This window comes from Microcaecilia unicolor, chromosome 3 (assembly GCF_901765095.1).
Source record: "Microcaecilia unicolor chromosome 3, aMicUni1.1, whole genome shotgun sequence".
Classification (NCBI taxonomy): domain Eukaryota; kingdom Metazoa; phylum Chordata; class Amphibia; order Gymnophiona; family Siphonopidae; genus Microcaecilia; species Microcaecilia unicolor.
In genome coordinates, this window is record NC_044033.1 from 395,739,176 (window position 1) to 395,759,081 (window position 19,906).

Sequence of the window (19,906 nt, forward strand, 5' to 3'; positions counted from 1 at the left end):
TCGGTCAAAAGGATATGGCCAAGTGTTTTTGGTGGAAGCTGAAGATTTGTGCTTTGTCCTGTTTGTCTCCCTCCCCCTCCCCTCTGAACAGGAGTTGCTTTTCCCCCCTGCCTGCCAGTAGGTGCTCCCCTTGGGCCTATCTTACAATTCCAGGCAGTCTAGGGGTATATTTAAGGCAGGAGTGATCCCCAGTCATTCCTGTCCATGCTGGCTCTGCCCTAAAAATGGCTGCCATACCTCTAGTGGCAATCTTGCGAGAGTGCACAATAGCTCACGGCAGCCATTTTGAGAGTTGAGCTGACATGGGCAAGAGCGACTGGGGCTCACTCCTGCCCTGACTATACCACTAGAACACAAGGGATTGTAAAGTTGCCTTGGGGAATTCACGGAGCCATCGTGTGGATTGCAGTCATAAGAGGTATTCAGTTCTCAACATAATTTGCCCCTGAGGCAGCCCATATATGGATGAAACACAGCCTATGTCAGGCATTGTTGGTTGAATAAATTTATTTCCATATATATTTTTTTGTCTGTTCTGTTTTTGTGTCGCCATCTTGGATCTTGAAGATAGACTGCCCTGTTGTTTTCTTGGACCCAATTTATCTTTCATCACCATCTGGGAATCTTGCATAGCATGGTTATAAGGAGAAATCATCAGCTATGTTTCTTTCCAAAGGGGAAAAAACCCAAACCCTCCTCTATTGCAGAACTGGAAGAAGATATTCACAACCTGGAATCCTCTCTATACTCCACCCTACAAACTCTGCTCTTCAAAATAAACTTCACCTTTTGAAATTTCAGTACAACTCTTTATTGTCCAACATGCCTTCTGCCATCTCCTTCAAACAAAACTCTGTATATTACTCTGATGCCAACAAAGCTGGCAAACTATTAGCCTCAAACCTCAAAGGCAAAAGAGTTAAATAATTTATAACCAGCATTAAATCCAAATCTGGAGAACTGAACATAAGAATAGCCATACTGGGCCAGGTCCATCTAGCCCAGTATCCTGCTTCCAACTGTGGCTAATCAAAGTCACAAGTACCTGGCAGAAACCCAATTAGTAGCAACATTTAATGCTACCAATCCCAGGGCAAGCAGTGGCTTCTCCCATGCCCTTCTCAATAACAGACTATGGACTTTTCCTCCAGGAATTTGTCTAAACGTTTTTTAAACCCAGATATGCTAGCTGCTGTTACCACATCCTCCGGCAATGAATTCCAGAGTTTAACTATTCTTTAAGAAATATTTCCTTCTATTTGTTTTAAAAGTATTTCCATGTAATTTCATTGATCGTCCCCTAGTATTTGTACTTTATAAAAGAGTAAAAAATTGATTCACTTCTACCCTACTACTACTACTACTATTTAGCATTTCTATAGCGCTACAAGGCGTACGCAGCGCTGCACAAACATAGAAGAAAGACAGTCCCTGCTCAAAGAGCTTACAATCTACACCACTCAGTATCTTATAGACCTCAATCATATCCTCCCTCAGCCATCTCTTTTCCAAGCTGAAGACCCCTCTCCCCTTTAGCCTTTCCTCATATGGGAGGAGTTCCATTCCCTTTATCATTTTAGTTGCTCTTTTCTGAACCTTTTCTAATTCCACTATATCTTTTTTGAGATACGGCATCCAGAATTGAAAGCAATATTACATAGAGGGGCATTTTCGAAAGAAACGTCCAAGTTGCGATTTGGATGTCTTTGCAAAATGTCGAAATCCAGGGGCGGGGAAACCCGTATTTTTGAAAAAAGATGGACGTCTATCTTTCGTTTTGAAAATACCATCAGAGCCATCCAAATCCTTAAATTTGGACATCCTTGGATCTGGACGTTTGTGACTTTCAGCGATTTTCGAAACCAAAGACGTCCATGTCAAAAACATCCAAATGCAAGCCATTTGGACATGGGAGGAGCCAGCATTTGTAGTGCACTGGTCCCCCTGACATGCCAGGACACCAACCGGGCACCCTAGGGGGCACTGCAGTGGACTTCATAAATTGCTCCCAGGAACATAGCTCCCTTACCTTGTGTGCTGAGGCCCCCAAAACCCACTACCCACAACTGTACACCACTACCATAGCCCTTACAAGTGAAGAGGGCACCTATATATGGGTACAGTGGATTTGTGGTGGGTTTTGGAGATCTCACTGTTTCCTCAACAAATGTAACAGGTGGGGGGGGGGGGGGTATGGGCCTAGGTCCATCTGTCTCAAGTGCACTGCAGTACCCACTAAAACTGCTCCAGGGATCTGCATGCACTGTCATGGACCTGAGTATGACATCTGAGGCTGCCATGACATATTTTTAAAGATTCCCTCCGGTGGTCATCTGGTCATTTTGGGCACCTTTTTGTGCCTTATTCGTAAAAAAAAACAGGTCCGGGTGAAAACGTCCAAGTGTTCGTCTGGGACATCCTTGCTTTTTTCGATTATGGGTCAAAGACGTCCAAGTGTTAAGCATGCCCAAGTCCTGCCTTCGCTACGCCTCCGACACACCCCCTTGAAATTTGGATATCCTTGCATCAGACTGCAGTTGGAGTTGTCCAAAATCGGGTTTCGATTATAACAATTTGGACGTCTCTATGAGGACGTCCATCTTCCGTTATATGTCAAAAGATGGATGTCCTTCTCTTTCGAAAATGAGCCTGAAGTAACATAGTAAATGACAGCAGATAAAGACCTAAATGGTCCATCCAGTCTGCCCAACAAGATAACCTCATTTTACATGGTACGTGATACTTAATCCACAGAAAGACATTGCCTCCTATCCTCATTAGTCTCTCATGAGAAACTTTTGTCAAAAGCTTTCTGAAAATCCAGATCCACTAACATCAACCGACTCTTTATCCACATGTTTATTTACACATTCAAAGAAATGAAGCAAATTGATGAGGCAAGACTTCCCTTGGCTGAACCCATGCTGACTCTGTCCCATTAAACCATGTTTGTCTATGTGTTCTGTAATTTTATTCTTTATAATACTTTCCACTATTTTCCTGGGCACTGAAGTCAGGCTTACCGATTAGTAATTTCCCAGATCACTCTGTAACCCTTTTTAAAAATTGGTATTACATTGGCCACCCTCCGATCTTCAGGTACTATGGATAATTTTAATGACAGGTTACTAACAGCAGATCAACAATTTCATACTGTATCATACAATATAAGCTTATATCCCGCTAATACCTTACAGTTCAAAGCAGTTAAAGCAAAGCAAACCTCTGAGATATTATTAAAAGGAATAATGAAGTCTAATTAAAATTAAACATTATTACAAAAAAATAAATTTCTGAAACAGTAAGGTCTTAACCTTTCTCCAAAACATCATAAGTGAACGAGAGGAGAAGAATATCTAAGCAAGTTCTTTCCAGTGCCCAGCAGCTTGGAATGCTAAGGTGAATTCCTTGGATGAAGGAAAAGAAAACATAATTACAGGTAGTTACATGTTTGAGTTATTTTAGTACCCCGTGGTGTATGGCATTCGGTCCAGGTGATTTATCACTCTTTAACTTGTCAGTTTGACTCAATACGTCTTCCAGGTTTACCGAGATTTCTTTCAGTTCCTCCGCATTGTCACCCTTGAAAAACATTTCTGGTAGAGCTAGATCTCTTACATTCTCTGTAAAAATCGAAGCAAAGAATACATTCAGAGGCCCGTTTACAGAGTGGCGGTTAGCCCCAAGTGCAGGGCTCTTTTTCCAGCAGCTTGGTAAACGGATCCCTCAATCTCTCCGTTATGGCATTGTCTTCCCTGAATACCTCTTTTGCTCCTTCATGATCTATTGGTCCCATGGATTCCCTCACAGTCTTTCTGCTTCTGATATACCTGAAAAAGGTGTTACTATGTGAGTTATTGTCTCCACGGCAAGTTATTCTTCATATTCTCTTTTAGCCTTTTTTTATCAGTGCTTTGCATCTACCTTGACACTGCTTATGTTTCTACTTATTTTCTTCATTTGGATCCTTTTCCATTCTTTGAAGGATGCTTTTTTGGCTCTAATAGCCTCTTTCACTTCACCTCTTAACCACACTGGCTGTCGTTTGCTCTTCTTTCCACCTTTATTAATACTTTGAATACATCTGGTCTGGGCTTCCACAATGGTATTTTTAAACAGCATCAATGCCTGATTTAAAGTCCTAACCTCTGAGGCCAACCCTTTCTGCTTCTTTTTAACCATTTTCCTCATTTTGTCATACACGCTTATTTTCGAAAGAGAAGGGTGCCCATCTTCCGACACAAATCGGGAGATGGGCGTCCTTCTCTCAGGGTCGCCCAAATCGGCATAATCGAAAGCCGATTTTGGGCATCCTCAACTGCTTTTCATCGCAGGGACGACCAAAGTTCCCGGGGGCGTGTCGGCAGTGTACCAAAGGCGGGATGGGGGCATGGCTAACAGATGGGCATCCTCGGCCGATAATAGAAAAAAGAAGGGCGTCCCTGATGAACACTTGGCCGACTTTACTTGGTCCCTTTATTTTCAGGACCACGTCTCGAAAAGGTGCCCGAACTGACCAGATGACCACCAGAGGGAATCGGGGATGACCTCCTCTTACTCCCCCAGTGGTCACCAACCCCCTCCCATCCCCCCAAAAACCCAAATTAAAAAATTTTTTTTTCCAGCCTCTATGCCAGCTTCAAATATCATACCCAGCTTCATCACAGCAATATGCAGGTCCCTGGAGCAGTTTTTAGTGGGTGCAGTGCACTTCAGGCAGGCGGACCCAGGCCCATACCCCCCCTACTTGTTACACTTGTGCTGGTAAATGTGAGCCCTCCAAAACCCACCACAAACCAACTGTACCCACATGTAGGTGCCCCCTTCATCCCTAAGGGCTATGGTAGTGGTGTACAGTTGTGGGGAGTGGGTTTGGGGGGGTGGGGGCAATTTGTGAAGTCCACTGCAGTGCCCCTAGGGTGCCCGGTTGGTGTCCTGGCATGTAAGGGGGACCAGTGCACTACGAATGCTGGCTCCTCCCACGACCAAATGCCTTGGATTTGGTCATTTTTGAGATGGGTTTCCATTATCGCTGAAAACTGGGGATGACCATCTCTAACTTTGACCTAAATGTTGATATTTGGGCGTCCCCGACCGTATTATCGAAACGAAAGATGGATGTCCATCTTGTTTCGATAATACGGGTTGCCCTACCCCTTCGCGCCACCAACCTTAGAGATGGGCGCCCTTAGAGATGGTCGTCCCCGTTCGATTATGCCCCTCATAGTCACCCTTTCGAAAACTGAATGCTGCTACAGTAGATTTCTTTAGTGACTTCACTCCAGATATCAATTCAGATTTGATCATTGTATAATCACTGTTTCCCAGTGGATCCAACACCGTTACCTCTTATACCACTAAGGACTAGATCTAAAATAGCTCCCCTTATCGGTTCTTGGATCAGTTGCTCCAAGAAGCAGTCATTTATTACATCTAAGAATTTTACCTCTCTAGCACACCCTGATGTAGCATTTATGCAGTCAATATTTGGGTAATTGAAGTCACCAATTATTATAGTATTGCCCAATTTGCCAGCTTTCCTAATTTCTGTAAACTTTTGTTCATCTGTCTGTTCGTTCTATCCTGGTGGATTGTAGTACAGCTCTACCAGTATACTCTATCCCTTCATACATGGCATTTCTATCCACAAGGATTCCACTCTGTTTCATGTAGAATATTTGTTTTGTTTGACTCAATTCCCTCTGTAACATAGCACAACTCCCCTCCAATTTGATCCATTCTATTGTGATTTAATTTGTACCCTGAGAACATAGTGTCCCACTGATTGTTCTCCTTCCACCAGGTCTCTGAGATGCCTATTATATCTACCTCTTCATTTAGTGCTATATACTCCAAGTCTCCCATCTTATTCTTTAGGTTTCTAGCATTTGTATATAGACATTTCAAATTGTGTTTTTTCCTTGTATCTACAAGGTGCATTGAAGTTTACGGGGATCCTTTACTCTGTTCTCCCATTAAACTCCCCCGGCTTTCTTTCACCATTATTGAAACCTTTCTATTGGGATTTCCTAAATGTCCTGTTTCAATAATATCCTTTGAAGATACTCCACACCAAACCATGCACTCTTGGGTGACTCCCCCATTTTAATTTAAAAGCTGCTATATCTCCTTTTTAAAAGTTAGTGCCAGCAGCCTGGTTCCATCCTGGTTAAGGTGGAGTCCATCCTTTCAGAACAGTCTCCCCCTCCAGAACGTTGTTCAGTTCCTAACAAATCTAAATCTCATCCTTCCACCATCGTCTCAATCACACATTGAGACTGAGGAGCTCTGCCTGCCTCTTGGATCCTGCATGTGGAACGGGGAACATTTCCAAAAATGCTACCCTGGAGGATCTGGATTTCAGCTTTCTACCTAGAAGCCTAAATTTGGCTTCCAGAACCTCCCTCCCATATTTTCCTATTTTATTGGTACCCACATGTACCAAGACAGCAGGCTCCTCCTCTGGACTATCTAAAAGTTTATCTAGGTGACGTGTTGAGGTCTGCCACTTTCGCACCATGAAGGCAAGTGACCAGGTGATCCTCACGTCCAGCAGCCACCCAGCTATCTACATGAACTACATATAGATACAAAATGTGTATTGCCAAAAGGACTAAAGTCTCCAAAAATGTTAAGCTTGAAATGGTCTGCATTAAGAAGATATATCAAGAACAATACTGATTCTGATTAACATCTCTGAGTTTTGGGGAGTGATTACCTCCTTCTGACCCAGAATTGATGGGAAGTAAAGTACTGATTTATCAGCAGTGCGGCTGATGACGGGAGATAAGCCGGTGTAGTTTGAAAGGAGGAACTCCAAGTTCAAAGATTAATTAAGCTGCTTAAGGTGCTGCGGGAGGAGAACAACAGACTAAAGGAGCAACTGGACAAGATATTTTACTTCTGGGTAGAAAGGAAGAGAAATCCTACCCACTAACACCCTTTTTCCTCAGATAGAGGAACTAGGTGCCAAGTATTCAGGGAGTGATGGAGTTTGCCCAAGGGGGATTCCTGCCAGGTGGGCCCTGAACCCACAAGGGAGTGCTACCTAAAATGCTACTCCACGAATTCAAAACCAAGGGGAAAAAATGTTCCTAGTGAAGTACCATACTTGCATACTCCATTCTGAAATCACAAAAAATGGGCCTAGCAAAATATGTTTTGTTTACTTTACTTTAGTTACTTTAGAGCTTATAGGTAAAAACCTATAAAGACAGGCTGTTGTTTTTTTTTAAAATTTATAATGTTATCTACAGTATGGTTGCCAATTGGCTCTGTTTATTGATGAGAAGCTGAACCTCTACAAGCATGGACTTCTGATTTTTCTAACAAGTCCAGGCATGCAATGGTGTGGGGGGGGGGGGGGGGGGGGGGGGGGGGGAGAGAGAACAGTACCCAGTCTACCTAAAAAATTAGAGCCATTTGCCAGCCATAATGATGTCATGTTTAATATATACTGTATCACAAGCATACAAGAAGAAAGGTGTGTAAGTCTTATGAAAGAATAACATATTCATTTCTTAATTTGAATGATGACTGCTTTGATGTGCAATAGTGCCATAAATAATAAAAGTTATAGCATAAAAGGCAGTTATTTGTTTATTTTTAAAATTTATAGCACCTGTTTTTTCAATCAGACTCGGTTTACTTGGAAAGCAAATCACTTACCAGTTCCTTCCTGAGCCAATTCAAAGCTTCATCAATGCTGTCAAAGGTATTTATTTTCCCTGAGGTAAGATTCTTCTCCCTGGGAGAACTGGCATTCTGACAGTTTATTTGCACCTTTCTTTTGCAACTTGCCTCATCCCCAGATTTTCTTTTTTCCTTAACCCCTTGCTCTCCAGCAGGCTTTGGGCTCTTCCACGTCTTATCCTCTAGCTTTGCCTTCCACTCCAGATAGGAAGGCCTTCTGGTCTCCAGCCTCATCTTTTCTGTGAGGGCCTTCAGGCTTCTTAGATGGTCATCTGGTGGGATTCCAGAGCTGGTGCTCACAGTCTCTGATACTTCTTCAATTTGGATCTTTGGTAAAGACATGCTCTTGTCTTTTCCGTGCACAGAGATACTGTATTGCTAGGCCGTTTTTGTCTGTACAACTGCATAGATGGTGTTACTACCACCTGTTATGTATTCATTCAGAACTCTAAGCTGCTCACCATCTTTTGACTGCAGTCAATACCTAAAAATAAGTGAAAGGAAAACATTCTTAGAATTAAGTGCAAAAGGTTCTACTCAACCAGATTCAGAGCACAGAAAAAAAAAGACAAAGAAAGTTATCTGTCAGCTTTGATGAACAAAAATATTCATATCACAATAACATAGTGAATGGCAAATGTCAGTAGAAAAAAAACAACAACCAGGAGATCTTTTACAAAAGTGTGCTAGCATTTTTAGTGTGCACTAATCATTAGCGCGCCCTAAATGCTAGAGACACCCATAGGAATATATGGGTATCTCTAGCTTTTAGCGTACGCTTATTTTTAGCATGTGCTAAAAACACTAGCGTGCCTTTGTAAAAGGACCCCGCGATGCACTTTAACATAGGAAATTAATTAAGAATAGATCAAACATGAGCAGGAGGCAATTAGAGCAGTAAAAATATTCGAACAACAATACAAAATATGGCATGGTATACTACTTGCAATGACAACACAATATGTACTAGAACATTATAATTGGTAGTGAAGGGTAAAGCAAAGTTGTAACATATAGATGGGTAAGATCCCTCCCCCAGCACATGCCATTTCTGGCACTGTAAACATATTTCAATTTTTGTAGCTCCAGTGTGCACCCAGCAGTAATTGGGTCTGCATGCTGCCCAGTTACTGTCGGGTTAGCATGGGAGCCCTTACCACTGTAATTAAATTCGCCGATGACACAAAATTATTCAGGGTCGTCAAGTCGCAGGAGGAATGTGAACGATTACAGGAGGACCTTGCGAGGCTGGGAGAATGGGCGTGCAAGTGGCAGATGAAGTTCAATGTTGACAAGTGCAAAGTGATGCATGTGGGTAAGAGGAACCCGAATTATAGCTACGTCTTGCAAGGTTCCGCGTTAGGAGTTACGGATCAAGAAAGGGTTCTGGGTGTCGTCGTCGATGATACGCTGAAACCTTCTGCTCAGTGTGCTGCTGCGGCTAGGAAAGCGAATAGAATGTTGGGTGTTATTAGGAAGGGTATGGAGTCCAGGTGTGCGGATGTTATAATGCCGTTGTATCGCTCCATGGTGCGACCGCACCTGGAGTATTGTGTTCAGTACTGGTCTCCGTATCTCAAAAAGATATAGTAGAATTGGAAAAGGTACAGCGAAGGGCGACGAAAATGATAGTGGGGATGGGACGACTTTCCTATGAAGAGAGGCTGAGAAGGCTAGGGCTTTTCAGCTTGGAGAAGAGACGGCTGAGGGGAGATATGATAGAAGTGTATAAAATAATGAGTGGAATGGATCGGGTGGATGTGAAGCGACTGTTCACGCTATCCAAAAATACTAGGACTAGAGGGCATGAGTTGAAGCTACAGTGTGGTAAATTTAAAACGAATCGGAGAAAATTTTTCTTCACCCAACGTGTAATTAGACTCTGGAATTCGTTGCCGGAGAACGTGGTACGGGCGGTTAGCTTGACGGAGTTTAAAAAGGGGTTAGATAGATTCCTAAAGGACAAGTCCATAGACCGCTATTAAATGGACTTGGAAAATTCCGCATTTTTAGGTATAACTTGTCTGGAATGTTTTTACGTTTGGGGAGCGTGCCAGGTGCCCTTGACCTGGATTGGCCACTGTCGGTGACAGGATGCTGGGCTAGATGGACCTTTGGTCTTTCCCAGTATGGCACTACTTATGTACTTATGTACTTATAAAGTAGGAAGAGTTAGAAAGTAAGGCGATTGATTTGAAGAAAGTTGCACGTGAGGTCAGAGAGATGGCTAAATATTATCTCAGCTAGGGTAGGAGTGGGTAAACATGTCCCGCTGCAGTATGTGCAGCCTGAGCCAATCCTTGTGTGTGTGAGCGAGACTAACAAGATAGTTACTTCTTCCATTAAAGGCTTGGTTGAAGAGCCAAGCTTTCACCTACTTCCCGAAGTATTTTAAGTGCAAAATTAGCACAGTACCAAATGGGGGAATGCCTAGCACGTAACCTACAGTCACTACAGTAAAATGCCTGTTAGCATTCACTACTCAGCGTGGTTAGCACAGAAGCACTTATTAGTTCCTCCTATTTACTGTGGGAGACAGTAAGTGGCCGTGTGCAAACTGCACGTTAATCAGTTAGAGACCCTTTTACAAAGCTGTAGAAAAAAGGGGGCCTGTACTGGCATCGGCGTGTGTTTTTGACATGCGCTGAGGCCTCCTTTTACCTCAGCGGGTAAAAGGGAGGTCTTTGCTATTTTCAAGAAATGGCCATGCGGCCATTTCGGGGGGAGCACTTACCACCACCCATTGAGGTGGTGGTAAGGGCTCCCATGCTAACCCGACAGTAACTGGGCAGCATGCAGACCCAATTACTGCTGGGTACACACTGGAGCTACAAAAATTGAAATATGTTTACAGTGCCAGAAATAGCATGTGCTGGGGGAGGGATCTACCGCCGGGCTGCTGCGGTAGCCCGGCGGTACTTCCCTTTTAGCGAGCGGTAAGCCTGCTTTGGGCTTACCGCGCTTTGTAAAAGGGCTCCTATGTGCATGATAAGGGCAGTGCACTCCACGCCTTGCCCAGTTCCACCCCTTCCATAAAATGGCCTCAACGCACAACTTACTGCACTCAAACTGGAACTGCGTGTTAACAGCCTAACACACTTTAGTAAAAGGGCCACTAAATTTCGTCTTGTTTTCAGTAGTGATATCAACTACTGGGGACAATCTCCATACCTCAGTTGAAAAAGCCAGACATTTTTAAACTCAATACAAGTTAGCCACAGTTCCAAGCGTAAATGTTTAGAATACAAGCATATACACATGTTTGTGTGCACAGATGTGTATACAAACTGGATAAACACGCGTATCTTATGAAGTGTGTATTTTAAAGGTGGACATGTATATGGGTGGACTCTGGGAAGGGGGAGCAGGGCACACATTTAGACCAATGCAAGAATTCAGAACCGGAATGTATTCCCCTATTATTCCTTTAACATATTCCTTTTTTTACCCATCTCCACACAATCTATTTTTCTTCTTACCCCTCCCCTACATTTTTCCTATAATAACTACGCTATTATAATAACTATATGTCAATTTGTTATCCTGTTTTACTATGTAAGCCGTATTGAACCATTCTATATCATTTTGTTAAGCCGTTTTACTATGTAAGCCACATTGAGCAGGATAGTGCGGGGTACAAATGTTACAAGTAAATAAATAAATAAATAAACTAAATGTCCACGGCTTCCTGGAGGAAAAAGCCATAGAATGTTATTGAATGGACGAGGGAATACAGTATTTCTGGGATGGGAGGGACAAATTGCTTGTTCTTTTGACCACTGTCGGTGACAGGGTGCTGGGCTTGATGGACCCTTGGTCTGTCCCAGCATTGCGATGCTTATATACTTATGTATTTATACTGCTGGATTCTATATAGCGCACCTAGAGATGTGCGCCGAAATACGGGCATATTCTATAACAACACTTGTAACATAAATGGCTTAACAAGCTAATCAGCATTGATAACACTTAACAAGCAATAATGAGCAATAATTGTCAATAATTAGAATTCACACTTAGAACTCACTAAAGCGTATTCTGTAATGAACTGCGCATAAATTCTAATGTGCGCAGTTCAAAAGAAGAGTGGCATAGTTATAGAATATGGTCCAGTGAGCGTAAATCTATGTGCACGGATTTACGCCACATTTTCGTTGATGTAAATAGAGGCGCATAGTTTTAGGCACTGGGATACCAACTAAGCATATTTCTATATACAGCACCTAAATCTAGGCCACTTATAGAATACACTTAGGTGGAAATGTTTTCCGTGCAGATCTTTTAGGCGCCATATATAGAATCTGGCCCATAAAACTCAACATTCATGATTATCACACAAAAGTCCTATAAAAATGCAGGTTAAAGTATGTGCTGGTAGCTCTTTGAATTTGTGTGGCTGTCAGGGCCTATTGCTTTGCGATGACTGTTGCTACTCCTTGCAACGTCTGAGAGGCTTATGCCCTAGGCAACCGTCTAGTCTTGCCTAATGGTTGGGCTGGCCCTGCCTAGATCATATATGCTTCCATATCAGCAAGAACAAATTGCCTTTTTGGTGATTGGACATTTCCTAGACGACTCTAGGCCGGTGATCAAATTAGCCATGGTGCTGGCTACTGGTATGATGCTGGATGCAGGACATTTCACTAGCCAACCTGCGCTGAAAAATTGACCTGCTCACATTCAAAACATGTGCCAACACCAGCACAGGCCACTTGGTTCCTTCTAATTATTTCTGTGAAACTGACAGCTCACAAAACTGGAATTATTTTAGTTTTGATGGTGCCTTTTTTCAACAACAGTCAGAGGTAGCAATGGGTTTGTCTTTTGCCCCATCTGTTGCTAATTTATTCATAGCCAGTTTTGAACGCAAATGGGTATACTCTACAATCTACTATCATGTGAAACTGTGGTGTCGTTTCATAGACAACATCCTTGTGTTATGGGAGGGTTCTGCAGATCTGTTGGGATCCTTTGTACAATATTTAAATGAATGTCACCCTTCCATTAAGTTTGATGTCACTAGCAATGACCATGAGTTTAAATTTTTTGGATGTGAAAGTTGTGAGAAAGAGTGGGTGTTTTGTTATTTCTATTTTCACTAAAGCTACAGACTATAATACTTTCCTGCATTACAACAGTATGTACCCACCCCATCTTAAGAATAGTCTTCCTGTCTCACAATTTTTGCGCTATAAACAGGTTTGTCCTCTTGATGTAGAATTTATTGAAATTCAGTGAAAATTTTTTGGCAAATGGTTACCCGAAAGGGGTAATTAAGAAAGAAAAAAAAGACCTAAATTTAATTATTGAGAGCAACTTTTGGATTATCGTGCTGTTAAACAGAGCTGGATGCAGTGGCTTGTATGTTTAGATATTCCTCTCTATCACTATCAGTGGGTAAGATCATAAAAAGATATTGGTAAATGTTAGTGGTACATAAATGTTTTAAAGACAGTAACTGTTTGTTATCGTAAAACAGAAATTATAATTTAATTGATTTATGTAGATCTGATGTAAGGACAATGCGTGAATGACTGAAATTGGTTACTTTAAGTGTGTTGTGCAGCGTGTGACATCATGATTGAAGGATCTCTTTTGCGATCGAGATATAAGTGAGATGTCTATTTGACTACACTCCCATGGGAATCCTGTGGCAATTTCTCCCAGCCCTGTGGGAATCTCATGTAACTTCTCCCAGCCCTGCAGGAATCCCGTGGCAACTTCTTCCATCCCCGCAGGATTCCCACAGGTTCTGCAGCATTCCCACTATTCCCATTCCTGTGTGGCTCTCTTCCATGAAGTTATGGTGTTACCTCTCCAGGTTTCTTAGGCAAGCGATAATCCTAATAAATATGTATACCCTGCAGACACAGCATAGGCTTACCTATCTCTAATGAATATGCATAATATATCCTGAAAACCAAGACAGCTCTGGGGAAGAGGGTCTGAGAACCAGTTTGAGACCCACTGACTTGGTCTGTACCTTAGGAATGGAGTTACCTCGTGAATTATTTTCCAGTTTCATTTTCCTCAGTCATTTCCATTGCTCATTAAGATGAGGCAAATACTACAGTCCCTCCATGGAACAAACTATTGATTGACCCATAAGCTATGCAGACAGAAAATATGTATTTCTAACCTCCTGGGATTTCTAACCGTTTCATATTTGGAAAGGTATAGTATAGATTACGGTCACAAGATGAAATAAACTAGATCCAGGAAGCTATTTGCAAATCTTACTGTAAATTTCTCCTGCAGTGGACTAGAAGAAACCCATTTTCACTTGTTACCATAGAGATGAGAGCAGTAAGGGACGTGTCGAACTGTCCCTATTATAATAAACAATGTGTTTCCATTCTGCATACTGATATATGTTGGCTTTAAGGAGAATGGGGAATTAATGCTATATGAAACAAGGGGAAATCCATCTTACAAAATAAAAACAAAACAGGCAGTCCTGATTATTTAATTAACTCAGTATAATGGACCAGCCTCTTTTTATCAAGAGTGATCCTGCCATGATACACTTACCACACAAACACTGAAGTAACAGGGCATAAACAGGGTTCTGGATACTGGTCCAATCAACTAGACTATTTACATACCATGTAAAATGAGTTTATCTTGTTGGGCAGACTGGATGGACTGTTCAACTGTTAGTCATTCCATGTCAAGTGGTCTGGTGGTCCCTGCGCAAAGGCTGCAGTATGGGGTCAAACAGATTACTATATCTCAGCAAGTATTGCATCAGCGAACGTAAAACTTTACCAATGCTCATTGGGGACATGTATGAATGTTCACAGAAAATTTCATCGAAATCCGTGATGGCCGCGCAGGGACCACCAGACCACTTGACATGGAATGACTATGTTACTATGTTATGTTAGATAAATCTGAAGATGGTATTACACAAATTCATGCTTAGAACAACGCCCTTATACATTTGTGACCATCAGCCTATCTGTAACAAAATACTGCCAAAGTTACATAGCAACATGGATCATGAAAGCAAATTTAATGATATTCTTATCGTCTGACACAGAACATATTTTTCAGCATATGTACTCAAAATTTGTATAATTAAGCATGAGGAAGAAATTAACCCCCTGATTCAATAAAAGTTGCCAGAAATTGTGTGCACAATTTTAGGCATGCTCCCGATTTGCATGCACAATTTAAGAGAACAATGAGCCAATCAGTGCCAATAATTGGCTTTTTAACAAGTAATTATTGTCACTAATTAGATTTAATTGGGACTTATGCACATAAATTTAAGTGAAGGATCTGCTTCTAAAATTTAGGCGCAGCCTGAAAAAGGGGGCATGGAAATAGGAGGATTATGGCGTGGTGTTGAGTTATATGCATAATTATAGAATAACAGTGTTCTGCGTGTAAAATTAGGTGTGTGTATTTGCATCACATTTTCATTGGTGAAAATGGCGGCACCCTAAATTTATGCACAATCTTTCCACTTAAGCATTATTCTATGAACTGTATCAAAGTTTAGGCGTGGCTTATAGAATACCGCTTAAGTGTGTGGGGGAGGGGGGAGTTTTGGTGATGATTTTTTAGGTGCCATTTATCCACATTGCCTTCATCAGAGCTTATCAGCCCTCTTCTCTGGACTTGCCACCAGTCTGATTTTCAGAACAGACACAATGAAGATGCATGAGGGATGTTTGCATAAAATACAGTCAGAGCATGGGAATCTCTCTCCTGCATGTTAACTGTGGTGACAGGGTAGGTCTCAGACTGGATTGAGAACCACTGGCCCACATAATCTTGCACTTCTATCAATATCATCTTCTGTTTATGCCTTCCAAAAATACTAGGACTAGGGAGCATGTGATGAAGCTACAAAGTAGTAAATTTAAAACGAATCGGAGAAAATTAATTTTCTTCACTCAATGTGTAATTAAACTCTGGAATTCGTTGCCGGAGAATGTGGTAAAGGCGGTTAGCTTAGCTGAGTTTTAAAAAGGTTTGGACGGCTTCCTAAAGGAAAAGTCCATAGACCATAATTAAATTGGATTTGGGGGAAAATCCACTATTTCTCAGATAAGCAGTATAAAATATTTAGTACTTTTTTGGGATCTTGACAGGTAATTGTGACCTGGATTGGCCACTGTTGGAAACAGGATGCTGGACTTGATGGACCTTTGGTCTGTCCCAGTATGGCAATACTTATGTACTTATATATTTTTTAGCGAACCTACAAAAAATGCCTTTTCTTTTTTTGCTGAAAACAGATGTGCGGCAAAATGAAAATTGCTGCACGTCCATTTTGGGTCTGAGACCTTACTGCAAGCCATTGACCTAGCAGTAAGGTCTCGTGTGGTAACTGGGCTGTAATGGTCTACGCGCGTCAAATGCCACTTGATGCGTGTAGATTCCACACACCAGAAAATAAAAAGTATTTTTCAGAAATGCGTAGTGGATGCACGCCAAAATTGAAATTACCACAAGGGCCACGTGGTAACTGGGCAGTAACTCCAATTTCGTGCACATTGGGTATGCGTAGGCACCTACGCGGCTTAGTAAAAGGACCCCTAAGTAAGCAGTGCTAAGAAATGGACTTAACACAACCTTGCACAGTTCTTTCTTGTGCTGTAAGGCCCATTTTTTAGTGCAGTCATCAAAAAGGGCTTTTTCCCATTTCTTAAATATATGGACATGCTAGCATCAGTGTGCGGCCATTAAAAAGAATTACTATGGGAGCACTTACCTATTTACGCAAAAACAAATCTACGCAAAACCCTACCTAAGAACAACATGGACATAGAAAACTTCATTAATGGTCTAGACCCAACCCCTGGCGAATACCCTGCTGACCGAATATGGTCAAATTTTGCCCCCCTCAACACCAATACAGTTACCCAGGCAATTAAAAAATACTCCAACTGCCACTTTAAACTGGACACCTGCCCCAGTTACCTAATACATTCTGCCCCCCACCGCTTCATAACAGATCTCACATCCCACTTGAACTTCATGCTTCAGTAGGGTATCTACCCTAAAGAAAAAGGCAATATCCTGCTCACCCCAATACAAAAGGATACCAAGAAAAAAAAACTTCAACATTACCAACTACCTCCCAGTAGCATCTATCCCATTAGTAGTCAAACTAATGGAAGGACTGGTTACCAAACAACTCAATGACTACATAAACAAATTCACTATACTACATGAGTCACAATCAGGATTTCAACCCCTTCACAGTACCGAAACAGTACTACTTACTCTCCTAACCAAATTCAAACAGGAAATAGCAATAGGCAAGAGCATTCTCCTCCTCCAATTTGACATGTCAAGTGCATTCGCCATGGTTATAACATACTGCTAAGACTTCTAGAATATTTCAGAATTGGTGGCAGCACTCTCAACTGGATCAAGGGTTTTCTAAACACAAGAACTTATCAAGTGAAATTAAAAGCAAACATATCACCGTGGAAACCAAACTGCGGAGTACCGCAAGGATCACCATTATCACCGATCCTTTTCAACCTCATGATGACTCCACTAGCCAAGACCTTAGCCACCCAAGGCCTTAATCCATTTATCTACGCTGATGATGTTACATTATATAACCCCTACAAACATGATTTGGCAGAAATCACCAACGAAATCACGCTCAGCTTAAACATCATGAACTCATGGGCTAATGCATTCCAACTAAAACTCAATACAGAAAAAACACACTGCCTCATCATCTCATCCCAATACAATACATACAAACCCACAAACATTAACCCCCCAGGATACACCCTCCCTATCTCAGACAGCCTGAATATTCTCGGAGTAACAATCGACCGTAACCTCTCACTAGAGACCCAAGCGAAATCCACCATAAAGAAAATGTTTTTCTCAATGTGGAAACTCAAACGTGTGGAACCATTTTTCCCCGAGGGAAATATTTCGTAACCTGATACAATCAATGGTACTAAGCCAAACAGACTACTGTAATGGAATCTATGTGGGATGCAAAGATCAAATCATAAAAAATATTCAGACCGCCCAAAACACAGCAGCCAGGCTTATATTTGGAAATACATGTTTTGACAGCGTCAAACCACTCAGAGAAAAACTGCATTGGCTACCAATCAAAGAGCGTATCACCTTCAAAATCTGCATGACTGTTCATAAAATTATTTATGGTGAGGCACCTGGATACATGACAGACCTTATTGACCTGCCAACTAGAAACACCACAAAATCTGCACGATCATACCTAAACCTCCACCACCCAAGCAACAAAGGACTCAAATACAAATCCACCTATGCATCCAGCTTTTCCTACTTAAGCACACAACTATGGAACGCACTGCCAAAAATAGTAATAACTATGCCAGACCACCTTAAATTCCGGAAAGCACTAAAAACAGACCTGTTCAAAAGAGCATACCCCACCAACCCAACATAAAAAGACATGGTCACCTGCGACACAATGTAAACAAAGAACTTAATGGACATTACCTGACTCCTCCTCCCTCCCTCCCTAAATTCCCCCCAGTTGTACCTACCATACATGTACCTTATCTACCACAATATCACCTTGTATTCATTCATACCATGTATTTGTTCAGACTGGAATCGGCTTACGCCGCTAATGGTAATATGTAAGCCACATTGAGCCTGCAAAAAGGTGGGAAAATGTGGGATACAAATGCAACAAATAAATAAATAAATTTTGGAGGCTATAAGGGCGCTGACCGGTTAAATAGCGTTTTGGTGCCTAATTGCAAATATTCAGTGTGAAATGTTAACTGGCTACGATGCCCTTTTACTAAGGTGTGCTGAAAAATGATTCTGCGCATGCTCAAAACACATGCCTACACTACCGCAAGCCATTTTTCAGGAACACCTTAGTAAAAGGTGCCTTTTACAATTTTTTGCCAAAAATGGACATGGATGGGAGGGGAGGGCAGGGGAGAGAGGAGAAATCACTGGACATGGAGGGGAGGGCAGGGGAGAGAGGAGAATTGCTGGATATGGATGGATGGAGGGGGCAGGGGACAGAGGAGATTTGCTAGATATGGATAGATAGAGGTAGCAGGGGAGAAAGGAGATTTGCTAGATATGGATGGATGATTGGATGGATGGAGGAGAGGGCATGGGAGCGAGGAGAGTTGCTGGTCATGGATGGATGGCGGGGCAGGCAGGGGAGAGACGAGAGTTGCTGGACATGGATTGATGGAGGGGAAGGAAGACAGGAAGGAGATGCACATGGATGGAGTGGAGGGCAGGTAAGAGAGGAGAAATGTTGGACAGGGATGGAGGGAAGGAAAGACAAAGGAAGGAGATGCACACGGATGGAGGGGAAGGGAGAGAGGAGAAATGCTGGACATGGATGGAGGGGAGGGAAGACAGAGGAAGTAGATGTACATGGATGGAGGGGAGGGGAGTGAGGAGAAATGCTGAATATGGATGGAGGGGAAACTGCTGAATTTAAGGGCTGGATCGGAACGTTGAGGGCAGATGCTGAAACTGGAGGTAGGATAGGGACAGGGCTACAGATGGTAGACAGGACGCATAAGGACACAGGAGGATGATGGACATGGTGAGAGAAAAAATATCAAATGGAAAGAAGACACTGCATAAAAACAGACACTGGAACCAAAGTGAATAGAAAAACTAAATGCTCAGACAACAAAGATAGAAAAAAGTATTTTATTCAGAATTTATTAATTGGAATATGCCAGCTTTTGGAAATGTGCATATGTGATATTTTGCATTTAAGTTTTAATTTCTCTAATATTGCTATCTGTTGTTATGTGTTTTTCATGTGTGATCAAGGTGCAGTATTCTGCTAGCGTGTAGTATTTGCAGCCCTTTTTGTTTTGTTTTATTCACTAGGTACTGTATTGGTGTTTTAGAGCCCGGTGTAATTACAGTGCTGCCTTTCCACACATAGCTCGTCCTGTCCTTGGAGTTATTGCTGTTATGAGTTGGTAAGGTTCTGAGTGTGTTCTTACAAAAGTTTGTGTATAGTGTTTTGCAGTGGGGAGATTGTGTGTTGGCCTTACTGAGGTGACATCAACACTTTAATTTTAGTTTGTCATAACATCAGACATGGTTTTAGATTATTTTGGAAGATCTGATATTGATTGTTCCATAGATGTGTATGTGGTTTAGTGTTGGTAAGTACTTGAAACTCTGAAAGCAGTCTCTCGGCGGCCCTGCTTACCGCCATCCAGGGTTGCCAGCTGGGAAAATT

The 19,906-nt window shown here is 42.0% G+C and overlaps 1 protein-coding gene across 3 annotated transcripts in view; it reads right to left on the reverse strand.

The window, feature by feature from the left end:
- Nucleotides 1-19,906, reverse strand: part of FAM167A (family with sequence similarity 167 member A) — a 52,722-nt gene that overhangs the window by 10,374 nt on the left and 22,442 nt on the right. For all 3 annotated transcript variants that reach the window (XM_030195565.1, XM_030195566.1, XM_030195567.1), the window contains exon 2: nucleotides 7,669-8,176. In XM_030195565.1, the coding sequence (XP_030051425.1) occupies nucleotides 7,669-8,034 (366 nt within the window). In that variant the 5' untranslated portion in view covers nucleotides 8,035-8,176. The remainder of the gene's footprint in view (nucleotides 1-7,668; nucleotides 8,177-19,906) is intronic.